The 22,176-nt window shown below is 34.1% G+C and overlaps 2 protein-coding genes across 2 annotated transcripts in view; both read left to right on the top strand.

Annotated features, from left to right (window-relative positions):
* Positions 1–14,157, top strand: part of LOC115218886 (protein draper) — a 77,431-nt gene extending 63,274 nt beyond the window's left edge. The window contains exons 10-14 of the mRNA XM_029788880.2: positions 4,085–4,213; positions 4,475–4,609; positions 6,874–7,008; positions 13,538–13,666; positions 13,928–14,157. Of these exons, the coding sequence (XP_029644740.2) occupies positions 4,085–4,213; positions 4,475–4,609; positions 6,874–7,008; positions 13,538–13,666; positions 13,928–14,139 (740 nt within the window). The 3' untranslated portion in view covers positions 14,140–14,157. The remainder of the gene's footprint in view (positions 1–4,084; positions 4,214–4,474; positions 4,610–6,873; positions 7,009–13,537; positions 13,667–13,927) is intronic.
* The window catches only part of LOC115219454 (multiple epidermal growth factor-like domains protein 6), a 374,545-nt gene that overhangs the window by 302,915 nt on the left and 49,454 nt on the right, over positions 1–22,176 (top strand). The window lies entirely within an intron of this gene.

Genomic DNA, 22,176 nt, shown 5'->3' with positions numbered 1-22,176 from the left:
ATAATTTACTCACGAACACACACCAATCAATGTCTTATAGACACGTTTCTTCTACATTTTTCTTTTTTATTATTGCTTAATATGTCTTCTACCGTTCCTCTGTAGTTTTCTGAATAATACTTCTATAACTACATCCATTCACCATATCCTAACCATCTCTCAACCCCCTTAAACATTCACTAAATTCCCTTCCTCCCGTTCTTCCCTCTCAGAACAATAACTATCCGGTGACTATCAGGATCACCATTCTATAAATTTTCAAACTATCAATCATCTCAACTAATTTCACCTGTATGGGGAGGCTTGAAGATTCATGGATGCCGTCCCACCTATTTATGTAAATCCTAAAGTAAAATTAAGATATTCTCCTATACAGAACATTTTTCTATCTGTAACCGCTGGATATTAGTGGCATTAAGCAAAGGAAGGTATAGTCGAAAGCAGCACTAAAGATTTTCTGTTAACTTTAGAATAGGAATCTGATCCTAAACTTTGCACATAGGTAAACTTACTCAATAAGATCTTACTAAATAAGGGATCCGATTATAGCAGATCCGAAAATATATAAAGGGCTATATAGTATTGTCAATGGAAATGGTGTTATGGTATTCGCTAGTTATAGACATATTTCACTGCAGATTTCGCTTGGTTCCTAAGACTTTCTGATACGTTAAAAAAAAAGAAAAAATATATCTAGCCGTGAAAGAGAAAGGAAGAGAGAAAGAAAGCAAGGAGGAAACAAACAAACAAAGAAAGAAGGAAAGAAAGAAATACAGAAAGACAGACAGAAAGACAGACAGAAAGAAAGAAATAGAGCGAGAATTAAGAGAAAGTGAAGGAGAGTGGCTGAAACGAATTCGAAGTAAGGAAAATACGAAAACGGCAGCATGTTTTTGCTGGTCTCTCTTAATATCATGTCCTAAGCTAGACATTAACCTGCATCTCATCATGAGCTTCCAACTTTAGGGAGTATAAAGTTACTTTTTAGTCACCACAAATCGTATCTCTGGGCTGAGATGGTAATACGAGTGAGGGATGAAATTAGCAGAAGCGATTATTGAGGCTAAGACACCCAGGATTCGGAGTAGAGTCTGCTCTAAGACATGGGTCAAGAATGCCTACCGCAGTGTGGACATGTCCTTATATCACGTGAACTTCTTCCACTGTTTAGAGATTAAATAAGCCTTCTGGCTCAAGGATAAAATTAGGAGAGTAGGAGACCAAAAGATTAAACTGTAAATAAATCGCAGTAGGTAACGGGAATCTAATGCTGTATCTTGCACAAGGAAAATCAAGAATCTTCAGACTATGGTAGAGAGGTACAAGTCTGCCGACGATTGTAGGCATGGGAGGGAGAGAGAGTGAGCTTTTAGCCCCGAAACATGAAATACTATATATTTTGCAATGTTTTCTCCCTTTCTTAAAATAGTAAACTCAAACGTAAAAGGGACACTAATTCTCAGAGGGTGAAAAGACTATATGTAGTCTTACACTTTTTCGAGATCAGTGACTTTCGTCACTGGAAGAAGGATATATGTATTTGCATTGGGACCCCTTTCCATGGAAGACCGGTGATTGTCGCGCGCTGACGACGGGTAAATACCCAGAAACCCGGGCCCGTGCGTATCACGTCAGGTCGACGATAGGAAGGATGGCTTCCCTTTTCAAATACTGATAGGGCACGGAATAGCTAGCTGGAGAAGATGTTCTCCTGGGGCTACAAGCTACAGTAACATTCACACTTAGTGGTTAGCCACATTTAAGGGGCAAATATTCTTAACATTGTCGTGTAGCTACTGTTTATACCTTGTTTAGAGATTTATTATATATACACATAAATATATATATATATATAAGTAGATCTATACATAAATATATATATAGTTAATTATTCTTGTTGTTTGTCCATTCTTGAGCCGCGCCTGTGTCATAGGGCCAGTTTCCCGGTTTCCTTGGCGTATAGGTTCCCCACCTGGACGGGACGCCAGTCCGTCGCAGAATTACTCACTTTTACTTGCTAGAGCAACGTTAAATGAAATGGTTTGCTCAAGAACACAACGCATCGCCCTGTCCAGGAATGGAAACCACAAAAATACGATCATGAGTTCAACACCCTAACCACTAAGTCACGCGCCTCCACATAGTTATATATAAATATGTGTACACACACACACACACACACATATATATATATATATATATATATATATATATATATATATATATATATATATATATATATATATATATATATATATATATATATATATATGTATATATATATATATGTATATATATACATTTTTTTTTCTGTAGTTTCAACTCAGAGCTGCGGCCATGCTGATGCACCGCTGTTTTGCTACACTGTTATTACTGAGAGTCTCCTCCAAAATGTGACACTTGGGGAAGAATAGTGGTTGATGTAGCTACCTTCATTTGCCTCTTTTGCTGTGAGGTAGGTTCATCTAGGAATCTCGACTGGAAGAAGACCAGCTTTGAATTAAAAACGCCTAAATCTACTTTGTGCAGGTTCCTCAGGCTCTTTGGGAGAATATTAAAATGCCGCGGGCCCCTGAACCACAGGCTGTTGCAGTAATTGTTCCTGAAGCGCGATGGTGTTGCTGGGATCTTTGGCACTATGCAGTGTCGTTGGCATTGGTGTAGCTTTCAATGCCAAAATTTGGCCAATTATTTCCAGGATCTTCCAGATGTATATTGCTGCATTATTCTCCCGCCTTCTCTCCGAGGAGTAGAATCTTATCTGTTTCACCCTTTCCCAGTAGCTGAGCAGTTTCAAAAAGACGACCTTCTTTGTGAATCTTCTCTGGATTGCTCTAAGGTCCGCTGATAATTTCATACTGGTAATTTCATACTGCTGGGAGCAGTAAACAAGGTGGCTGAGGACGAATGTCCTCCAGAGAACCAACATCGTTCCTTATCTCTGATTCTGAATGTTCTCAAGATCCATCCAGCCAGTCGTCTGCACTTTGTTGCCATCCTGGTTATCACTCAACTAGGACAGAGTGAAGTGAAAAGTGGAGGGAAATGAGCAAGGAGAGAAGGCAAAGAAATGTGAGAGAGGGGGAACGAAAGAACGAAGCGTGAAAGGGCTGATAGACAGAAATAGAGTCGTGCAAGATTTAGAAAACTGTATACTTACATATAGATGAATAAAGTGTACGTACGCCGCTATATATATATATATATATATATATATATATATATATATATATATATATATATATATATATATATATATATATCCATATATATATATATGTATATATATATATATATATGGATATATATATATATAAAATACAGAATGGGACAAGAACGCAAAACATCCAGACAGTCAGGTGATACAGAAAAAAACGAGAACAAAAAAATCAAATAGACAATATAAAGAAAACAAGGACGGGTCATTCGGATTTTTCTTTCCTCAGTCGAGTTCGAGATTATCTTTGCAATTTCCGCTGGTCATACTCGAGATTGCTCCAATCTGGCGAGCCCCAAGGAAAAATACTTATGTTTATATATCTATATGTATAAATAAATATATATATATGTGTGTGTGTGTGTGTGTGTGTTGGGGGGGGTGTATGTACCAAATCCACTAACAAGGCTTTGGTCAGCCCGACGCTATAATAGAAGACATATGCACAACGTGCCATGCAGTGGGACTGAACCCGGATCCATATGTTTGGAAAGCAAGCTTCTTACCAAACTTTCATTCATTAATAACTCTATCACCATTGAACACCATTTCTGATATACGGAGGCGACGTATGCAAACGTTACTAAAGGAAGTCGCTTGTCTGCTCGTGATTCTTTATAATTATCTATATTTGATATTTCATCGAATTTTAGTTTACGCGAATACTTTCATCTTATTATCTATAGTGACATTTCATTGATCCACTTTGAAATACAATGAGGAATCAAATATATATTCATCTCTATCTAGTGTCTGTAATGCTAAAAGAAATAACAATATCTAGCATATTAAGTCATCCATACTATGTCATAAAACTATGTCTTATAATAGCAATTCATACCGAACGTTTTTATGTTATCATTTCAGAATGTCTCAGCGGTAATTTTGGTCGCAATTGCACAAAGTCCTGCCATTGTTCCCAAAAATGTAACCACATAAATGGATCGTGTCCAGGTGACTGTCATGCAGGATACACCGGATCCAACTGCCAAGAAGGTTATTTCCAATTCTTTTTATTCCAACATTTTAAAATTCTCTACATTTGATTTAGTGTTTCTTAGCGTAAATCAACTTTCTTTTTTATCATCAAAAACTACTTCAATGTTAACTCATGAGTTATGCTTTAAGATAAGAAAATAAAAAAGCGTATCATTGATATCTCACATATATTTGTAGAAGAGAGCTCTTACAGCCATAACTTTTATTGTATGGAGCTAATAATATCTAACCTATTGTGTTTTGTATTAATATTTTCAGAATGTAAAGATGGTAGATTTGGTAGCAATTGTAGAGGGACATGTCATTGTATAAACAACAAAAAGTGCGACAGAAGAAATGGAAAATGCTCAGATGGATGTTCTGCTGGATATAGAGGCACCTTTTGTCAACAAAGTATGATATAAAACTAAAACATATTCTATAACATTATGTTTTAATCTCTGCATCTGATTCTTACTTTATCGTTTCTTTTATTTCATAAACGTGGTAATGGAGACGGGGACTAAACAGGTTTATAACCAATATATTTACCAAACTTACATTCATTAAATACTTCTTGAATTCATATTGAGATATGTGGGTTGCATGCCTTCTTATGTATGCTGTATATATGTATGTATATATATATATATGTATTTATGTATATATATATATATATATATATATATATATGCGTGTGTGTGTGTGCATGTATATATATATACACATATATATATGTATATGTATGTATATACATATAATATATATGTATGTATATACAAATATGTATATGTATTAATGCTTATATATATATGTCTATATATATGTGTGTGTGTGTGTGTGTATGTATATAATATGTATATACATAGATATCTATGTAATACACACATATATATAGCTCACACACACACACACACACATATATATATATATATGTGTGTGTGTGTGTGTGTGTGTGTGTATAGATAAATAGAGGGGTTGGACAAAATAATGGAAACACCGTGAAATTTTAAACAAATTATCATAAAATGGGGTAAGAAGGACTTTGGCAGTAATTACAGCTTCAATTCTACAAGGTATGAACTTGTACAAGGTTTGCATTGTTTCCAAAGGAAATATTGTCCATTCTTCAACGATAATTTTTGAAAGATACTAAAAAAATATAATTTGTAGAACATTATGCATGCTGGATTTCGGTTGAGCGTTCTGTATCTAGTTCTGGAAATTGTGTTTTGTAAACGACAGACTATGCTGATGATGTTGCAGATGTTTGCGTATCCATATACAAAAATTTTAACAAGTGAAAGTAATTAGTACATATGTAATCGTTTTTTATTTCGTATATTTTCATTTGTCTTGCTTATTTTTACACTTTGGTTTTTTGCTGAGTTTAATCTTGAGAACACATTCTTCGTGGAAAATGACGATTTTGACGTCTATATCTAGCGTATAGGCTGTCCAGCTTTAGTGGCCAGTCGTCTAAATTTTGTATGAAAAAAATTTCTAATCTTCGGATTCTTTAAAATATGCCAGGCCACTGGTTTTAATTGATTAATATCAATTTCTACCCTTATTTAATTATATATATATATGTATATAAATAGATGAGTGTATTTTTACCTTGTTAACATTATTTTTACCTTGTTTTCATTATTTTTTCTAAAAATACTCTAGTAAACACAGTTATAGAGCGAGCATACAGTTGTAAGCATTGGCAAAAACATACATTTAGTGCATATATATAGTCTCTATCGTTATATATAATTTAAACTTTAATTTCCTTTATATTTAACACTCACTGTTAATATCCCTACTCTTTCTGTTAGCTACTTATGACATTATATCATATAACGTTTTTTTAAACAATATTAATAGCGTTCTGTCAATCGCTATACAAATCCATCATTTTTTGCTAAAATGTCTTTTTGACGAGGTTCGTGTTTTTCACTTTCCTGATGAGAAGATTGCATTGTTTATACCATTTATTCTTTTGAATAGTATCAGTGGAATTTTCGAAACATGTGTCGAAAGTAAAAATATTTGATTACACCTGCGTTAAACTCCATTTATTTATTCATATATCTGTATATATATATATATATATATATATATATATATATATATATATATATATATATATATATATATATTTACTTATGTAAGTACATATATAATTAGGTGTGTGTGCATGCATGTATTCGACTGCCTTCTTTCAGTTTCTGCCTACCAAATTCACTACCAAGGCTTTGGTCAACCCGACACTATAATAGGAGACGTATACACAACCTGCCATGCAGTGGGACTGAACCCGGATCCATATGGTTGGGAAGCAATCTTCTTACCAAACTTTCATTCATTAATAACTCTATCACCATTGAACACCATTTCTGGTATAGGGAGGCGACGTATGCAAAAGTTGCTGAAAGAAGTCCTTTGTCTTCTCGTGATTCCCTATAATTATCAATATTTGATATTTCATCGGATTTCATTTTACGCGAATAATTTCATCTTATTATCTATAGTGACATTTTATTGATCCACGTTGAAATACAATGAGGAATAAAGGCGTGTCTTTGATATCTCTCATATATTTGTAGATGAGAGCTCTTACAGCCATAACTTTTATTGTGTGGAGCTAATAATATCTGACCTATTGCGTTTTGTATTAATATTTTCAGAATGTGAAGTTGGTAGATTTGGTAGCAATTGTACAGGAACATGTCATTGTATAAACAAGAAAAAGTGCGACAGAATAACTGGAAAATGCTCAGATGGATGTTCTGCTGGATATACAGGATCCTTTTGTCAAAAAAGTATAATATGAAACTATGATACATTTCATAAAAATATGTTTAAATCTCTGCATCTGATTCTTATTTTATGTTTCCTTTTATCTCATTAACGTGGTAATGGGTACGGAGACTATACAGGTTTTAAACCAACATATTTTCGTGCATTCATTTTGAGATATGTGGGTTGCATGCGTTTTTATGTATACTGTATATATGTATGGATGTACGTATACGTATTTATGTATATACTTGTATATATACGTATATACTTGTATATATATGTATATACTTGTATATAGATGTATATATGTATATACATATATCTATATGTATATATGTATATACTTGTATATAGATGTATATATGTATATACATATATCTATATGTATATATATATATATATATATATATATAGACTTGAAACGTAAAAGACTTTTTCTATTCCTGAGCGTTATACTAATACATCTGTTTGTTTTGTACACCACTTGTCTTTGTCTTTTGTTTCTTCTCCTAAACTCTCCCTATGTATATATATATATATATATATATATATATATATATATATATATATATATAGTCTCAACTGAATGGCTGGCTGCAGCCTTAAAAAGCAAATAATCAATGATGTACCAAAACAGTAATGGCAGTAAGGACAGTGGAACCACAACAGATGAAAGATTCTGGCCCGGCAGTGGCTCCAGAGCATCACAGTGTGAATCCGACCATCATCATGCTACTGTGATAGAACCAAATAAAATATTGAATATTGGCTGTTGCAATGCACAGACACTGCTTGGCTGCAAGTCCTCTGAATGTCCTGAACGAAGGACTGCGCTTGTTGCGAAGGAGCTTTAACGCTATGATCTTGACATCGTTGCTTTATCAGAGCTGAGATTACCTGGAGATGGTCACCTTACAGAATCTTGTGGGAAATATACATTCTTTTGGAAAGGGAGAAGTGGGGTGTTTAGAGGAGAACCTGAAGTGGCATTGGCTGTTACGAATACTCTTGTGAACAAGTTGGAAGAATTCCCAGTCGGAATTAACGAGCGTCTTATGTCCATGAGAATTCCTTTGGTTAAAGGAAATTTTGTGACCTTGGTGAGTGTTTATGCTCACTATGTGCTATACTGATGATAAAAAAATTTCTTTCTACCATGCTTTGAAGGGCATTATAAGAAATATCCCTCGAGCAGGCACAGTCATCATACTGAGTGACTTTAATGCTAGAGTGGGTAGGGATTTTAACACATGGACTGTAACTGGAAAGCATGGGGTGGGAAAGTGTTATAGTAATGGTATGCTTCAGCTGCAGATGTGTGAGGAACTGCGTCTGTGTGTTACCAATACCATGTTTCAACAAAAGAATAAGTTTAAGACCACATGCGTCTAAAGAATGGCATTTCTGGATTACATCTTTGTTAGGGTGCGTGACAGACAAGATGTGCAGTGTGTTCGTGTTCTTCGTGGAGCTGAGTGTTGTACTGACCACCGCCTAGTACGTGCAAAAGTGAAATTAGTCACAAAACATAAAATCCAGGCTGCAGGGATTACTCTGCCTAAAAGACTGAATGTTGATCGTCTTAGGTATAATAGTGTGAAGAGAACTTTACGAGACGAAATGAATGCTGCAGATATTGGGGAGGATTGGCCGACCCTTAAAAAGTCAGTTTATGATATAGGCAAGAAAGTTCTGGGATTGATGCAAAGAAAGCCTCAAGATCGGTTTAAAGAAAATGATGAACATATAGAATATTTATTGGCTGATAAAAGACGAACTTTGTCACGCTATTTGTCAGCAAAGCCACAGGAAAGAGAAGTGCTGCATAGGGAAATCAAGGATGTAAAATCACGACTGAGGCAAAGGCTCTCTCAGAGGGCTGATGAGATACAGGTGGTGTCAGATTCCAATAACACAAAGCTGTTGTATGATCTCTTGCGAGAAGTTTATGGACCGTGTTCTTCGCTGATGACACCACTTCGAAGCAGGGATGGTAAAGAACTTCTTCGTGATTCACAAGGAATTCTGCGAATGTGGCAAGAACACTTTGATGAACTTTTGAAGCAGCAGTCTGTAGTTAGTGAGGATGTTCTCTATCTCATCCCTGTATTACCCGTGAAGGCAGCACTCGCAGAACCACCAAAGTTGGAGGAAGTTGCAGTGGCTGTCTCAAGGATGAATAACGGGAAATCTGCGGGTATGGATGGCATACATGCGGAGTTGTTACAGCATGGTGGTGAGAAACCTCTACGGCAATTTTACTCTTTGTTTGGTAAGATATGGACTAGTGAATCTATACCTGAGGACTGGAGAGATACAGTAATGGTGGTCTTGCATAAAGGAAAGGGCAGCAGGAATGATTGTGATAACTATAAGGGAATATCTTTGCTTTCTGTCGTAGGAAAGGTTTTATGCAGGGTACTTCTGGATCGTCTGTTGAAACACGTTGCAGACTGTGTTCTTCCAGAAAGTCAGTCTGGCTTTCATGTGGGACGTGGAACTGCTGATATGATCTTTTCAGCTAGACAGCTTCAGAAGTGTGTGGAAGAGGGTCTAGATTTGTATCAGGTTTTTGTTGATCTGACAAAAGCCTTTGATACCGTTAATAGAAAAGCATTGTGGAAACTCCTCCATAAACGTGGGTGTCCTGCAAAGTTCCTTGCTTTGATTAGGTCTTTTCATGAAGACATGAAGGGTAAGGTTAATGTTAGAGGGAAAATGTCGGAGCCCATTTCAATACAAAATGGAGTGAAACGGGGATATTCTGGCACTGACACTATTTGCCATATATTTTGCGATTGATTTCTGTATTGCATTCAGAAACTGCAGATATGGTGTTGACATCCATTATCGAACCTCTGGCAACATATTTAATATCAGGCGCTTTGCTGCAAAGACAAAAGTATTTACCTCTATCATAAGAGACCTTTTGTATGCAGATAATTTTGATTTTGTAGCACACACAGATTGATATGCAACACATTTTGAATGCATTTTCCGATGTTTGTACTGCATTAGGATTGTCTGTCAGTCTTAAGAAGACTGTTGTCATGTACCAACCTGCTCCTGGTAAGCAGTATAGTGTACCAAATATCTAAGTGTACGGTAAACGACTTGATGTAGTTGATCAGTTTGTCTACCTGGGAAGCACTGTTAATAGATATAGTTAATAGGATGATGAAATTCCATACAGAATTAGGAAAGCAAGTGATACTTTCGGAAGGCTAGAAAGGCGCCTCTGAAGTCGGCGAGACATATGCAGAAAGATAAAGGTGTACAAGGCATGTGTGCTCCCTTCTCTTCTCTATGCATGCGAGACGTGGGTCACATATCGATACCACCTTAAGCAACTAGACCGTTTCCATCAGATGTGTCTCAAACGGATCTATGGCATTAAGTGGGAGGACCGCATCAGTGATCTTGAATTTATTGGAAGGCTCTCGGTGCGAAAGTATAGAAGCTCTTGTGTTAAAGCAAAGGCTCAGATGGTGTAGTCATCTAGTCAGGATGAAGGATTCAAGGATGCCAAAACGACTCTTTTATGGAGAGTTAGCTAAAGGAGAACGACCTCCACATAAACCAAAAAAGAGGTATAAGGACTTTCTGAAGGCTTCCTTAAGAGATGCTTGCATCTCTCCTGACACATGAGAGGGAATAGCTATTGATCGTAGCAGTTGGAGAAGGATTGTGCATGAGGGGACAGCTACTTTTGAGAAATCTCGAGTTGCGGATGGGAAAGTAAGGAGGGATGTCAGGAAAGGCATCGCTGTTACATTTCCAGATGGGAAGGGTCTCACTATGATGCTGACATAAAGTGTCTGTGCAAGAACCTGCCTCAGTAAAGCTGGACTCAAGAGTCATCTTCGTAGTCATAGAGCGAGACAGATGAGTAACAACCTGGCCACTGGTGGTGGTGTTACACACCATACTAATCATATCTGTCAGGCATGTGGAAGAGAGTGTAATTCGGCAGGAGGACTTAAATGACATGCAAAGGTACATGAAGCCCAGTTACAACTAGAGCCGGTAAAGGTTTTAGCTTACAGTTTTGTACAAGACTGTACATTTTTAACTGGGCTAAAAAGTCACATTCGATCACAGCACCAATAACAGTTAAGCTTCATGCAATGGCCATACTCGATAACAACGGGGAAGCCATCAAATATATATATATGTGTGTATATATAAATACGTGTATATATATATATATATATATATATATATATATATATATATATATATATATATATATTAAATTAGAGATAAAACCACTATTAGGCAAATCAAACAATGAAAAACATAAGTCAATACATAAAATTAATTAATTTATATTATTTTTAAATATCAAAAGTATTGTAAGATTAATAAATGATAAAGAATAACACTACGATCGTTTCATTGCTGTACAATTCATAATAATTCGAGTTACAGTCAATCGTCATGTGAATTAAATATTTATATCAGTTCATTGCTAAACCTCGCTGAGATAAATATTTAATTCACCTGAAGATTGACTGTAACTCGAATTATTATGAATTGTACAGCCATGAAACGATCGTAGTGTTATTCTTTATCATTTATTAATCTTACAATACTTTTGATATTTTAAAATAATATAAATTAATTAATTTTATGTATTGGCTTATGTTTTTAATTGTTTGATTTGCCCAATAGTGGTTTTATCTCTAATTTAATATAATATAATATAATATATTTATACTATAAAATTGGATTTAATCCTAAATCTGATTTTTCCCTGTAAGTTTGGATTTATTCCCTAATATTTTATTATATATATATATATATATATATATATATATATATATATATATATAGGTACACATACCTATATATAACACACTCATATATATATATATATATATATATATATATATGTGTGTGTGTGTGTGTATGTGTGTGTGTGTGTGTCTTTGTATACATAAATACAGGGGTTGGATAAAATAATGGAACTTTTAAACAAATTATCTTAATATGGGGTAGGACCGCCTTTGACAGTAATTACACCTTCAATTCTACGAGTTATGGACTCGTACAAAGTTTGAATTGTTTCCAAAGGAATTTTTGTCCATTCCTCAGCTAAAATAATCTCCATTTCTTGTGATGATATCGATACGGTGGAGGATATTGACTCTTTGCATGTTTTTATAACATGCACATCGAATGCTCAATAATATTGAGATCTGGGGACTCTGGTGACCTGATGAACTGTTCAACTTCACTAGAATGTTTTTCCTGCCATTCAGTAACAACTTTAGTTGTGTGAATTGGTGCATTATCATTCTGAAAGATTCCGTTTCTCTCAGGAAACAGTTGAGCAACCATAGGATGACTTTGATTAGATAAAATGCTTAAATAGCCTTCACTATTAATTCTGCCATGAAGGGAAACAATTGGGCCGGAGAATTTCCACGATGCATCCCCACCCCAGATCATCACAGATACTCCTCCATATTTAACAGTTGGAAGAAGGTAGTCTGGGTCAAATGCTTCTCGCTTCTTTTTGCTCTCTCCACACGTATACTCGACCGGTGGGCGGAAATAAGGTAAAGGATGCTCTAGGCACCAATTCTGGAGTTTTTTACTCCACTCTAAACACTTTGCGACGTTTGTTTTTGAAAGTAGTGGTTTTCTGAATAAGCACTCCCGTGAAATCCGGTTTTGTGCAGCTCCCAGCGAACAGTTTTTGTGGAAACAGGGTTCTCAAGGTGGTCCTTAAGCTCTGCAGGAATTTTGGGAACTGTACTTTCTTGATCCATTCTAACAATTCGCGTAGGAGTCCCTATCTGAAATCTTTGGTTCTCTTCCGGAGTTTTGTTTCGACGACGATTTTCCCACTTTCTCAAAGGATGCATTACTTCCAGGACAGTACTTCTTGATTAAAATATATACACATATATATATATATATATATATATATATATGTGTGTGTGTGTGTGTGTGAATATATATATATATATATATATATATATTCATGTATTTATGTATATACATATATATTTATCTGTGTGTGTGTGTGTGTGTGTGTATGTATGCATGTATTCGATGCCATCGTTCAGTTTCCGCCTACCAAGTCCACTATCAAGGCTTTGGTCGGTCCGACGCTATAATAGAAGACAGATGCACAAGTTGCCATGCAGTGGGACTGAGCCCGGATCCATATGGTTGGGAAGCAATCTTCTTACCAAACTTTCATTCAAACTATCACCATTGAACACCATTTCTGATATAGGGAGACGACTTATGCAAAAGTTGTTGAAGGAAGTCGCTTGTCTGCTCGTGTTCTCTATACTTATCTATATTTGATATTTCATCGGATTTTATTTTACGCGAATACTTTCATCTTATTATCTGTAGTGACATTTCATTGATCCACGTTGAAATACAATGAGGAATCAAGTATATATTCATCTCTATCTAGTGTCTGTGATGCTAAAAGAAATAACAATATCTGACATACTGAGTCATCTATAAGATACCATAAAACTCTTATAATAGCAATCTATGGCTAAGGTTTTTTTATTATTTCAGAATGTCCCATCGGTAAATTTGGTCGCAATTGCGCAAAGAAATGTCATTGTCACGCAACATGTAATCACATAAATGGATCGTGTCCAGGTGACTGTAATGCAGGATACACCGAATACAACTGCCAAGAAGGTTATTTCCAATACTTTTTATTCCAACATTTTTAAATTCCCTACATTTCATTTAGTGTTTCTTAGCGTAAATCAACTTTCTTATTTATTATCAAAAACTACTTCAACATTAACTCATAAGTTATGTTTTAAGATAAGATTATAAAAAAGCGTATCATTGATGTCTCACATATATTTGTAGAAGAGAACTCTTACAGCCATAACTTTTATTGTGTGGAGCTAATAATATCTAACCTATTGTGTTTTATATTAATATTTTCAGAATGTGAAGCTGGTAGATTTGGTAAGAATTGTAGAGGGACATGTCATTGTATCGACAACGAAAACTGCGACAGAATAACTGGAGAATGCTCAGATGGATGTTCTGCTGGATATAAAGGCTACTATTGTCAACAAAGTATGATACGAAACTATAATACATTTCATAAAAATATGTTTAAATCTCTGTATCTGATTCTTACTTTATCTCATTAACGTGGTAATTGAGACGGGGACTATACAGGTTTATAAACAATATACTTTCCAAACTTTCATTCATTAAATACTTCGTGAATTCATATTGAGATATGTGGGTTGCATGCGTTTTTATGTATGCTGTATATATGTATGGATGTATGTGTATGTATTTATACATATATATGTATTATTTACGTATATATATATATATATATATATATATATATATATATATATATATATATATATATATATATATACATATCTATGTAAGACACTTATATATATATATATATATATATATATATATATATATATATATATATATATATATATATATATATATATTAAACAAATTATCTTAATATGGGGTAGGACCGCCTTTGGTAGTAATTACAGCTTCAATTCTACGAGGTATGGACTCGTACAAAGTTTGAATTGTTTCCAAAGGAAATTTTGTCCATTCCTAAGCTAAAACAATCTATATTTCTTGTAGTGATGATATTATATAGTGTAAGGTATCGACTGTTTACATGTTTTAATAAAATGCACAATAAACGCTCAATAAAGGGAACTCTGTTGACCAGATAAACTGTTCAATTTCACTAGAATCTTATTCCTGCCGTTCAGAAACAACTTTAGGTGTGTGAATTGGTGCATTATCTTCCTGAAAGATTGTGTTTCCCTCAGGAAACTTTTCCGCAACCATATGAGGAATTTGATGAGATAAAATGCTTAAATAGCCTTTACTATTAATTCTGCCAGATATTCCTCCATGTTTAACAGTTTGAAGAAAGCAGTCTGGGTCAAATGGTTCTTGCTCCTTTTGGCTCTCTCCACACGTATACTCCACCGGTGGTCGGAAGTATGGGAAAGGGTGCTCTAAGGACCAATTTGTAGCTTTTTACTCCACTCTAAACACTTTGTGACGTTTTATTTCGAAAGAAGTCGTTTTCTCATTGTAGCCCTCACGTGAAATCTGGCTTTGTGCAGCGCCCTGCAAACAGTTTTTTGTGGAATCAGGGTTCCCAATATGGTCATTAATCACTACAGTAATTGTAGTAACTGTACTTTTGTGATCCATTCTAACAATTCGTGCAAGAGTTCCTATCTGAATGTTTTGGTTGCGGAGTTTTGTTTTGACGAGTAGTTTTTTCAACATTTCTCAAAGGCTGCCAATACTTTCAGGATAGTACTTCTTGATACACCAAACATTTCAGCTGTTTTTGTTTTGCTAGCACCTGTCATATGAGCACCAACAATTTGACCTCTTTGAAAGTCCAATAGATCTGTTATTTTAATGGATTTTAGTTACCTTTTTCTAATGGTAACTGAAAAGAAACAGCAATTTTTGCAAAATATATTATGCGACGATAATAATAAATCAGAAAATATAGAAAAATAATTTTTTGAAATTTTTATAGATATTTCAAAATGTTGATGCTATACTACTAGACGTTTGCATTATTTTGTCCAACCTCTGTGTATATACATCATAGATATAAGGTAGATGAGAAGACTTGAAGAAGACAAACAGAAATCGATTGAACTAAGGGGTAGGCTATAACATCCATGTTAAAAACTTCATTTCAATGAGACTAGGTATCATCATCATCGCCATCGCCATTTGACATCCGTTCTGTATGTGGGTAGCGTTTGTGCGGTTCTAGGTGTCCCAACGAGCGCAGAGGGCTGCGACAAGCTATTGTGTCTGCTTTGACAGGGTTTCTACAGCAGGATGCCCTTATTAACAGGATGCACTTTACAATGTGTACTGAGCGCTTTTGTCGTTGCATCAGCACTAGCGATGTCAACAAGTTTTCCAAGGCAAGAACCTTCAGCAAAATGGGGTACGGTATTGAGGCATATGAAAGTATGGTAGAGAGACAGGAATAGGTATCTTGCTGAAGATGTGATTACATGGCTTCATCCGCTGGTGAGAGAGAGAGAGAGAGAGAGGGAGTGATGTTGAGAGCGTACATTCAAGATACAAGGTGCAATTTAGTTAACTGCACTTTTGTGTGTCAACAGTTTCATAGATGTTTAAAGAAGGTATTTGATATGAATATCAGTTTGCTGGAGGTGAAGTGAAATAGGTTAAAGAGGAGGAGGAGTGATAGAGAGTACGGGATGAGGAGGAGGCATTCGTAAGGGACCGTCGTAACCATACAATATGAAAAATAGGGGATAAATGATATCACATCTCTTGAGCGAGTTGTACCACAGTTGCAATATAGACAGAAAGATGACCGTTAGATGAATTGTGTTGTAAGGCATGATAGGATCTAATTTTTGCTTTGATGAGCAGTGGTCTTCTAGCACTTCACATCACCATTAATCTCGTTCGGTTCCTATCTTCTCCGTAAGGTTAAAAAATTTGAAGTCACTCTTCACTACTTCATCCCACATATTCCTGAGTCTTCTTCCAAATGTTTTATTCAACTTTAGTGTTTGCCACATCTTTATTCGGTTGTTGTCACTCATCCGTGTCCTATGTCATTACAAGTTCCGTTTTCTCTGCTGTGCATTAATGCTTCTTATGCCCAATTTTTCTCTCAAGACATATTTTTGGTCATACATGCAAACTAACTTTGCACATCCAGCAGAGTATGTGAGCTTCCTTTCACTCTACATTTTATGTGTTTGTATACATGAACAAAGTTTGAAAAATATGTAGCATTGGTAAATAGAAAAAGGCTGAGAACCGAGACATGGCGAACATCAACCTCCAAACTAAATTCATTATTGTGTTCGTTAACTCACATCTTACTGAATATATATTTGTACATGTCTTGAACGACACTCAACAGCCATTTGTTTACAAGCGGCCGCTACGACCTCGACATCAAGAAATGGAATCCCTGCTGAAATCTTTCTTTAGAGTGACAAATGCAAAGTAGAGGATTTTAAATTTTACTAACTAAATACTTCTTTTGCATTAGCTGCATAATAAAGAGAAGATCAGTAGTACTTGTCGCCCGAATGAAACCAAAATACATCTTGTTTATGTTCATTTTATTCCTAATTAATCGAACTATGAATCCCTCAATCACGTTGAAGATCGAATGCACTAATCTAAACACTATATATTTACTTCTCACTAAGACATCTCATTTACCGTCGTAAGAAATCTAGTGGAATCATTTGGACGTCCTGCAAAAGTTCTTAGCGGAATTTCTTCCGTCTTTACATTCCGAGTTCAAATTGTCGCCGAGGTCCGCGTTGTCTTTTCCTCGCTGGTAATAGTACTTAGCGGTTTTTCTGCACAATTACACATTCTGAGTTCAAACGATGCTGGGGTTGACTTTTTCTTTCATTCTTTCGAGCACGATTAAATAACTACCAGTTGAACACTGGGGTCGATGTATATATATATATATATGTATATTTATACGTAAATAAGTGTATATGAATATATATGTATATATATATATATATATATATATATATATATATATTATAATAATAATGATAATAATAATAATATTAATAATAATAATAATAATAATAATAATAATAATAATAATAATAATAAGAATAATAATAATAATAATAATAATATGAGGGAATATTATTCCGAACTTACAGGGAAAATGTCAATTTTGAGACACTAAATCAGATTTCACAAAATATAATATGATATTATATATATATATATATATATATATATATATATATATATATATATATATATATATATATAGATTAGAGAAAAACACCTTTTATCAACTTAACAATGAAAAAGTTCAATTATGCCATTTAGAAAAAATTACATCGTATAGAAAAATTAAACATAAGATAAAACATATACCAATAATTAAGTAATGTGTAAAATAATAAATAAAATGTATGTATTTGGTAGAATAACTATACGTGATTCGTGGCTATATTTAAGATATGATAACAGTAAAATCAATTCAATGTAAATATAGTCACTCTTCAGGTTAAAGATCAAAACAATAAAATAATTAATTAAATAAATTTATAGATATACATATACAAACTTTTAAAATAGGAAATTGCTGCACAAATATATTCATGTATAAATAAAAAAGAGAAAAAGTGGTATAAATATATATCATATCTTTAAAAATAAAATTTTAACATATATAAAAAAACTATAATATATCATTACTAGAAAATAAAATGCAATTAATTAGATTATTTAAAACAAATAAATATATATATATAAAATACAAAATAAACATTAAGTGAAAACTAAAATACTATAATTTAAACTATATACATTAAATTAAATTATCTATTAATTAAGTTATTTATTTAATAATCATCTAAGTTAAATCTTATTATCATTAAGTAACGTATACTAACAAAATTTCATGTTAAGTGATATACATAATGCTAGTACAAGCTATAAATATTAGAATTATAAATAGAAAATGGTTCAAATATATACACACCTATTATATAACTATGTTATATATATATATGTAGTATCTATAGATTTGATATTTTACTCAATTATATAGTTGACCAAATTATCAATTAATATTAAACTTATTTACTTAAATGCAATGCTACGTTATAGATAGACCCCCTTAACTATTAAATAATATATTGTTTTACAAAACTATTTCTCAAATTAAATTATATGTAATACGCTAAATCACATTATAAATGTTGTAATAAACATAATAAATAAATAGATATACATATAGCAACTAATAATTACCAAGGAATTATATATAAAAATTAGTACTTTAACAACATTAATAATAATAATGATCAAACATAATACAATTCAAAAGTTAAATAATATTGTTAAATAGAAAACGTTACTTACCTCGTCGATGAATATTATATAACTATATATATATATATGAGGGGTGTATGAACAGTTTTGAACCTTGAAGTCTTGTACTATGTTTTGTTTTTTGAGGCTCAAGATTTTTCATACACCCCCTCGTATGTATATATATATATATGTGTGTGTGTGTGCGTATGTGTGTGTGTATGTGTGTGTGTGTGTGTGTGTGTGTGTGTGTGTGTGTGTGTGTGTGTGTGTGAAAACCTCAGTGCAGTTAGGCATATTTGAAAATAGGATGACTTTACTGGTAGTTCTAATTAATTTAATGTTCTAATAATATAATTATACAATTTGGTTTATAGATCTAGTAAGTTCTCTATTAACTTTGGTGGGAAGATTTTTTAAAGCCTTTCTTGTTAACTTTACACAAAAATTTTCTCGCATTTGTCTGTGGCGGTTGTCAAACTGATCTTAGGTTGTGTTGTGCAATTCTGTATATAAGAAATTTGGGTATGTATGGGATGGGTTTGGGGTTTTTTAATAAGAGTGGGAGTAAGGAATGTTGATGAACCAGAGCTCAAAGACATTGGTGAATGGTAAAAACAAGATGATTGGTAATAGAGTTGGGAGGTGGTGGGGTGTTTAAAGAGTGTTTTATTAAGGCCTCCCGTTAATGCCATTTGAATAGCTGACATTTGTTAAAAATGATAATGGTCAATGTTTTTCAAATTCTTTGTAAAGAGAAACTTCGGTAATTTTCTATGTTAAAGATGACTTTAGGTGTGTGTCTGGAAGTGATCGTGTTAATGAGGTGTAAGATACATGTTTTTTTGTAAAAGGGTGATTATAAAAGAGAGGAAAAAATATAAGTTTAGTTTTGGAATGTTTGTTGATAGAAATGTATTTTTTACATGTCGGTTTTGGAGAGGGGTGGGGAGAGACCATGCTAGCTCGCATATTTACTTCCCTACATATAAACAAAAAGAATATGTGTCTATATATATATTAGGCAAATTTGTTGTTCAAAATGCACCTAAATTTGAAAAAACCGTAATTGTTTAAAATACATTTATTTCCATATATATCAAACTAGTTTCAAAAATATTTTTGTTTATCAGTGGTAAAAGTTTAATATTATGAATTAGAATATATCTTTAAAAGTTTCAATGTTGACAAATTTAAATCTTCAAAACAGATAAATTTAGCATTATGAATTAGGAGAACAAGTACAAGTTGAAATGGTCATAGCAGTCATTAAAATTAAAACTATATATTAATTTGTTTGAATGTACAAATCTCATTAATGTTAGTGGTGATCGATAAGCCATACTGAGTTAAGAGGAAAAAAACAAGGTAGAAGTGGATGTGTGTATACACTTTCACAAGCACTTCATAGAACACTTCATTTCATGTTGGTTCAGTATTTATATCAGGCAAAAATGAGTAGTACTTATAATTCAAAGGGCTACCCCTGTCACATTCTATGTCACGCTGAATCTCACCGAAAACTGCGTTAAGTATACACGTCTCCGCGGAGTGCTCAGCCACTTGCACGTTAATTTCGCGAGCAGGATGTTAAGTTGATCGAATCAGTTGGAACCCTCGCTGTTGTAACCGAGAGAGCTCCAGTACATCAAGTATAATACTCAGGTGACTGTATGTATGTATGTCTGTGTGTGTGTGTTTGTATATATGTATATATATATATATGCATGCATTTTTGTGTTTGTACATATATGTTGATGCACATATATGTGTAAATATGTGTATATAAGCCATACATTTTCTTTTACTTTCCAGAGAAAACAAGCAAGAATATCCTAGTGTCTGTATTAGTTCCATTGCTTCTGTTTGTCATTCTAGCCATGGGAATGGCAGCTGCAATTTGGTGTCGGTATGTGAATATGTATCTGTTTCTTGCATTGTTTTACCTTTACATGTAATATGGTTGAACGAGCACTAAATTTTGGGTTAGTGTCCTTACTCTCTGAGGTATTTGGTTATTGAGATATATATGAATTGCTCACCACTATTTTCATCAGAGACTACTCAAAGGTTATCTGCGGAGAAATCTAGGTGGGAGATCAAGAAGTGAACTTTCGGTGGCATACGACAACCCATTACTGAGTAACATTTCAGAAGACTCTTCAGGCCATCCTTGTGGTCCTTTGCATCCTTTGTTGCCTAAGAAATTGTTACACATACTATTGAAAACATTTCAGGCAGGCAATTCCAGTTCATTCAGTGTCGTCTTGAAGTTGATATCTTTGAGTACTTCTCTAATTTGGGGCTCGACAAAGATACTCTCTTTCAACTTCGCCTGAGTGATTTTCGGTAAGTTTTCTATAATATACTCAAACCCTCTGCCATTCTTCTTCCCTGGTGTCATTACAAACAGTTTCATCAGTCCAAGTTTTATGTGCCAAGGGGGCACTAGCACATTACATGGATCTACAAGAGTTGTATTCATGATGCTGGACAGTCCTGATGTTCTTGTTTGCCAGTTTGATTCCTAATAATATCTGTCAGTTTCCCGAGTATCCCATAGACACAAGAAACAACAGTATTTTGTGAAACCTGACTGCTTTCCAATTTACATTCCAATGGCTTTCAAATCTCCACATATTTTCCATGAATACCTTTCATAGGCAACGGCATGAAGTAAAAGTTCCATATTCTCATATAATTCATGAAGATGAAAGGAGTGGAGTGTGCAATAGGAATGGAGTGCTTCAAATTACCATTATGGAGAAGTACAGCTTTTAAACTTTATTTTGAAGAGTCAATAAATAAATGCCACTCTGCAGGATCATGGCTTTGTCATATACGTTCGAAAAGCCAATCGATGTTACTGCAAAAGTAAAGGAAGTCCTCAATAGAAAATCACGTTTGTAGAACCACATTTCTCTGTTGCAAATAAGTTATTCGATAACCGTGTTCTATCAGATACTTCTCCTTCAGTCTTCATGCAAAAGTTCTGTTTTATCTTTTGAGAGGGATAGGTCTCTAACAAGGTCATTCAGTTGAGCTTGGGAAACTTTCCTCAGGTTCAAAGCTATCGTCATCAGCCACGTAATCATCCACAGCAGCACTATCGTGACAGTCAGCATAATCATATGATGTTTCAATACCATCATCTGGTGGAACTGGAATTGGCAGACTTCCATTATGAGGCATATGTCTCATTGCAGAATCCAAAGTGGGATACACAATTTTGTCTTTATTACGCATAGAATATCCTGTGACATTTACTTTGCAAGAACATCAGTCATTAAAATGGTCTTTCG

The sequence above is a fragment of the Octopus sinensis genome, linkage group LG14, assembly GCF_006345805.1.
Source record: "Octopus sinensis linkage group LG14, ASM634580v1, whole genome shotgun sequence".
Taxonomy (NCBI): Eukaryota; Metazoa; Mollusca; class Cephalopoda; order Octopoda; family Octopodidae; genus Octopus; species Octopus sinensis.
This window is presented reverse-complemented; position numbering and strand designations above follow the sequence as displayed.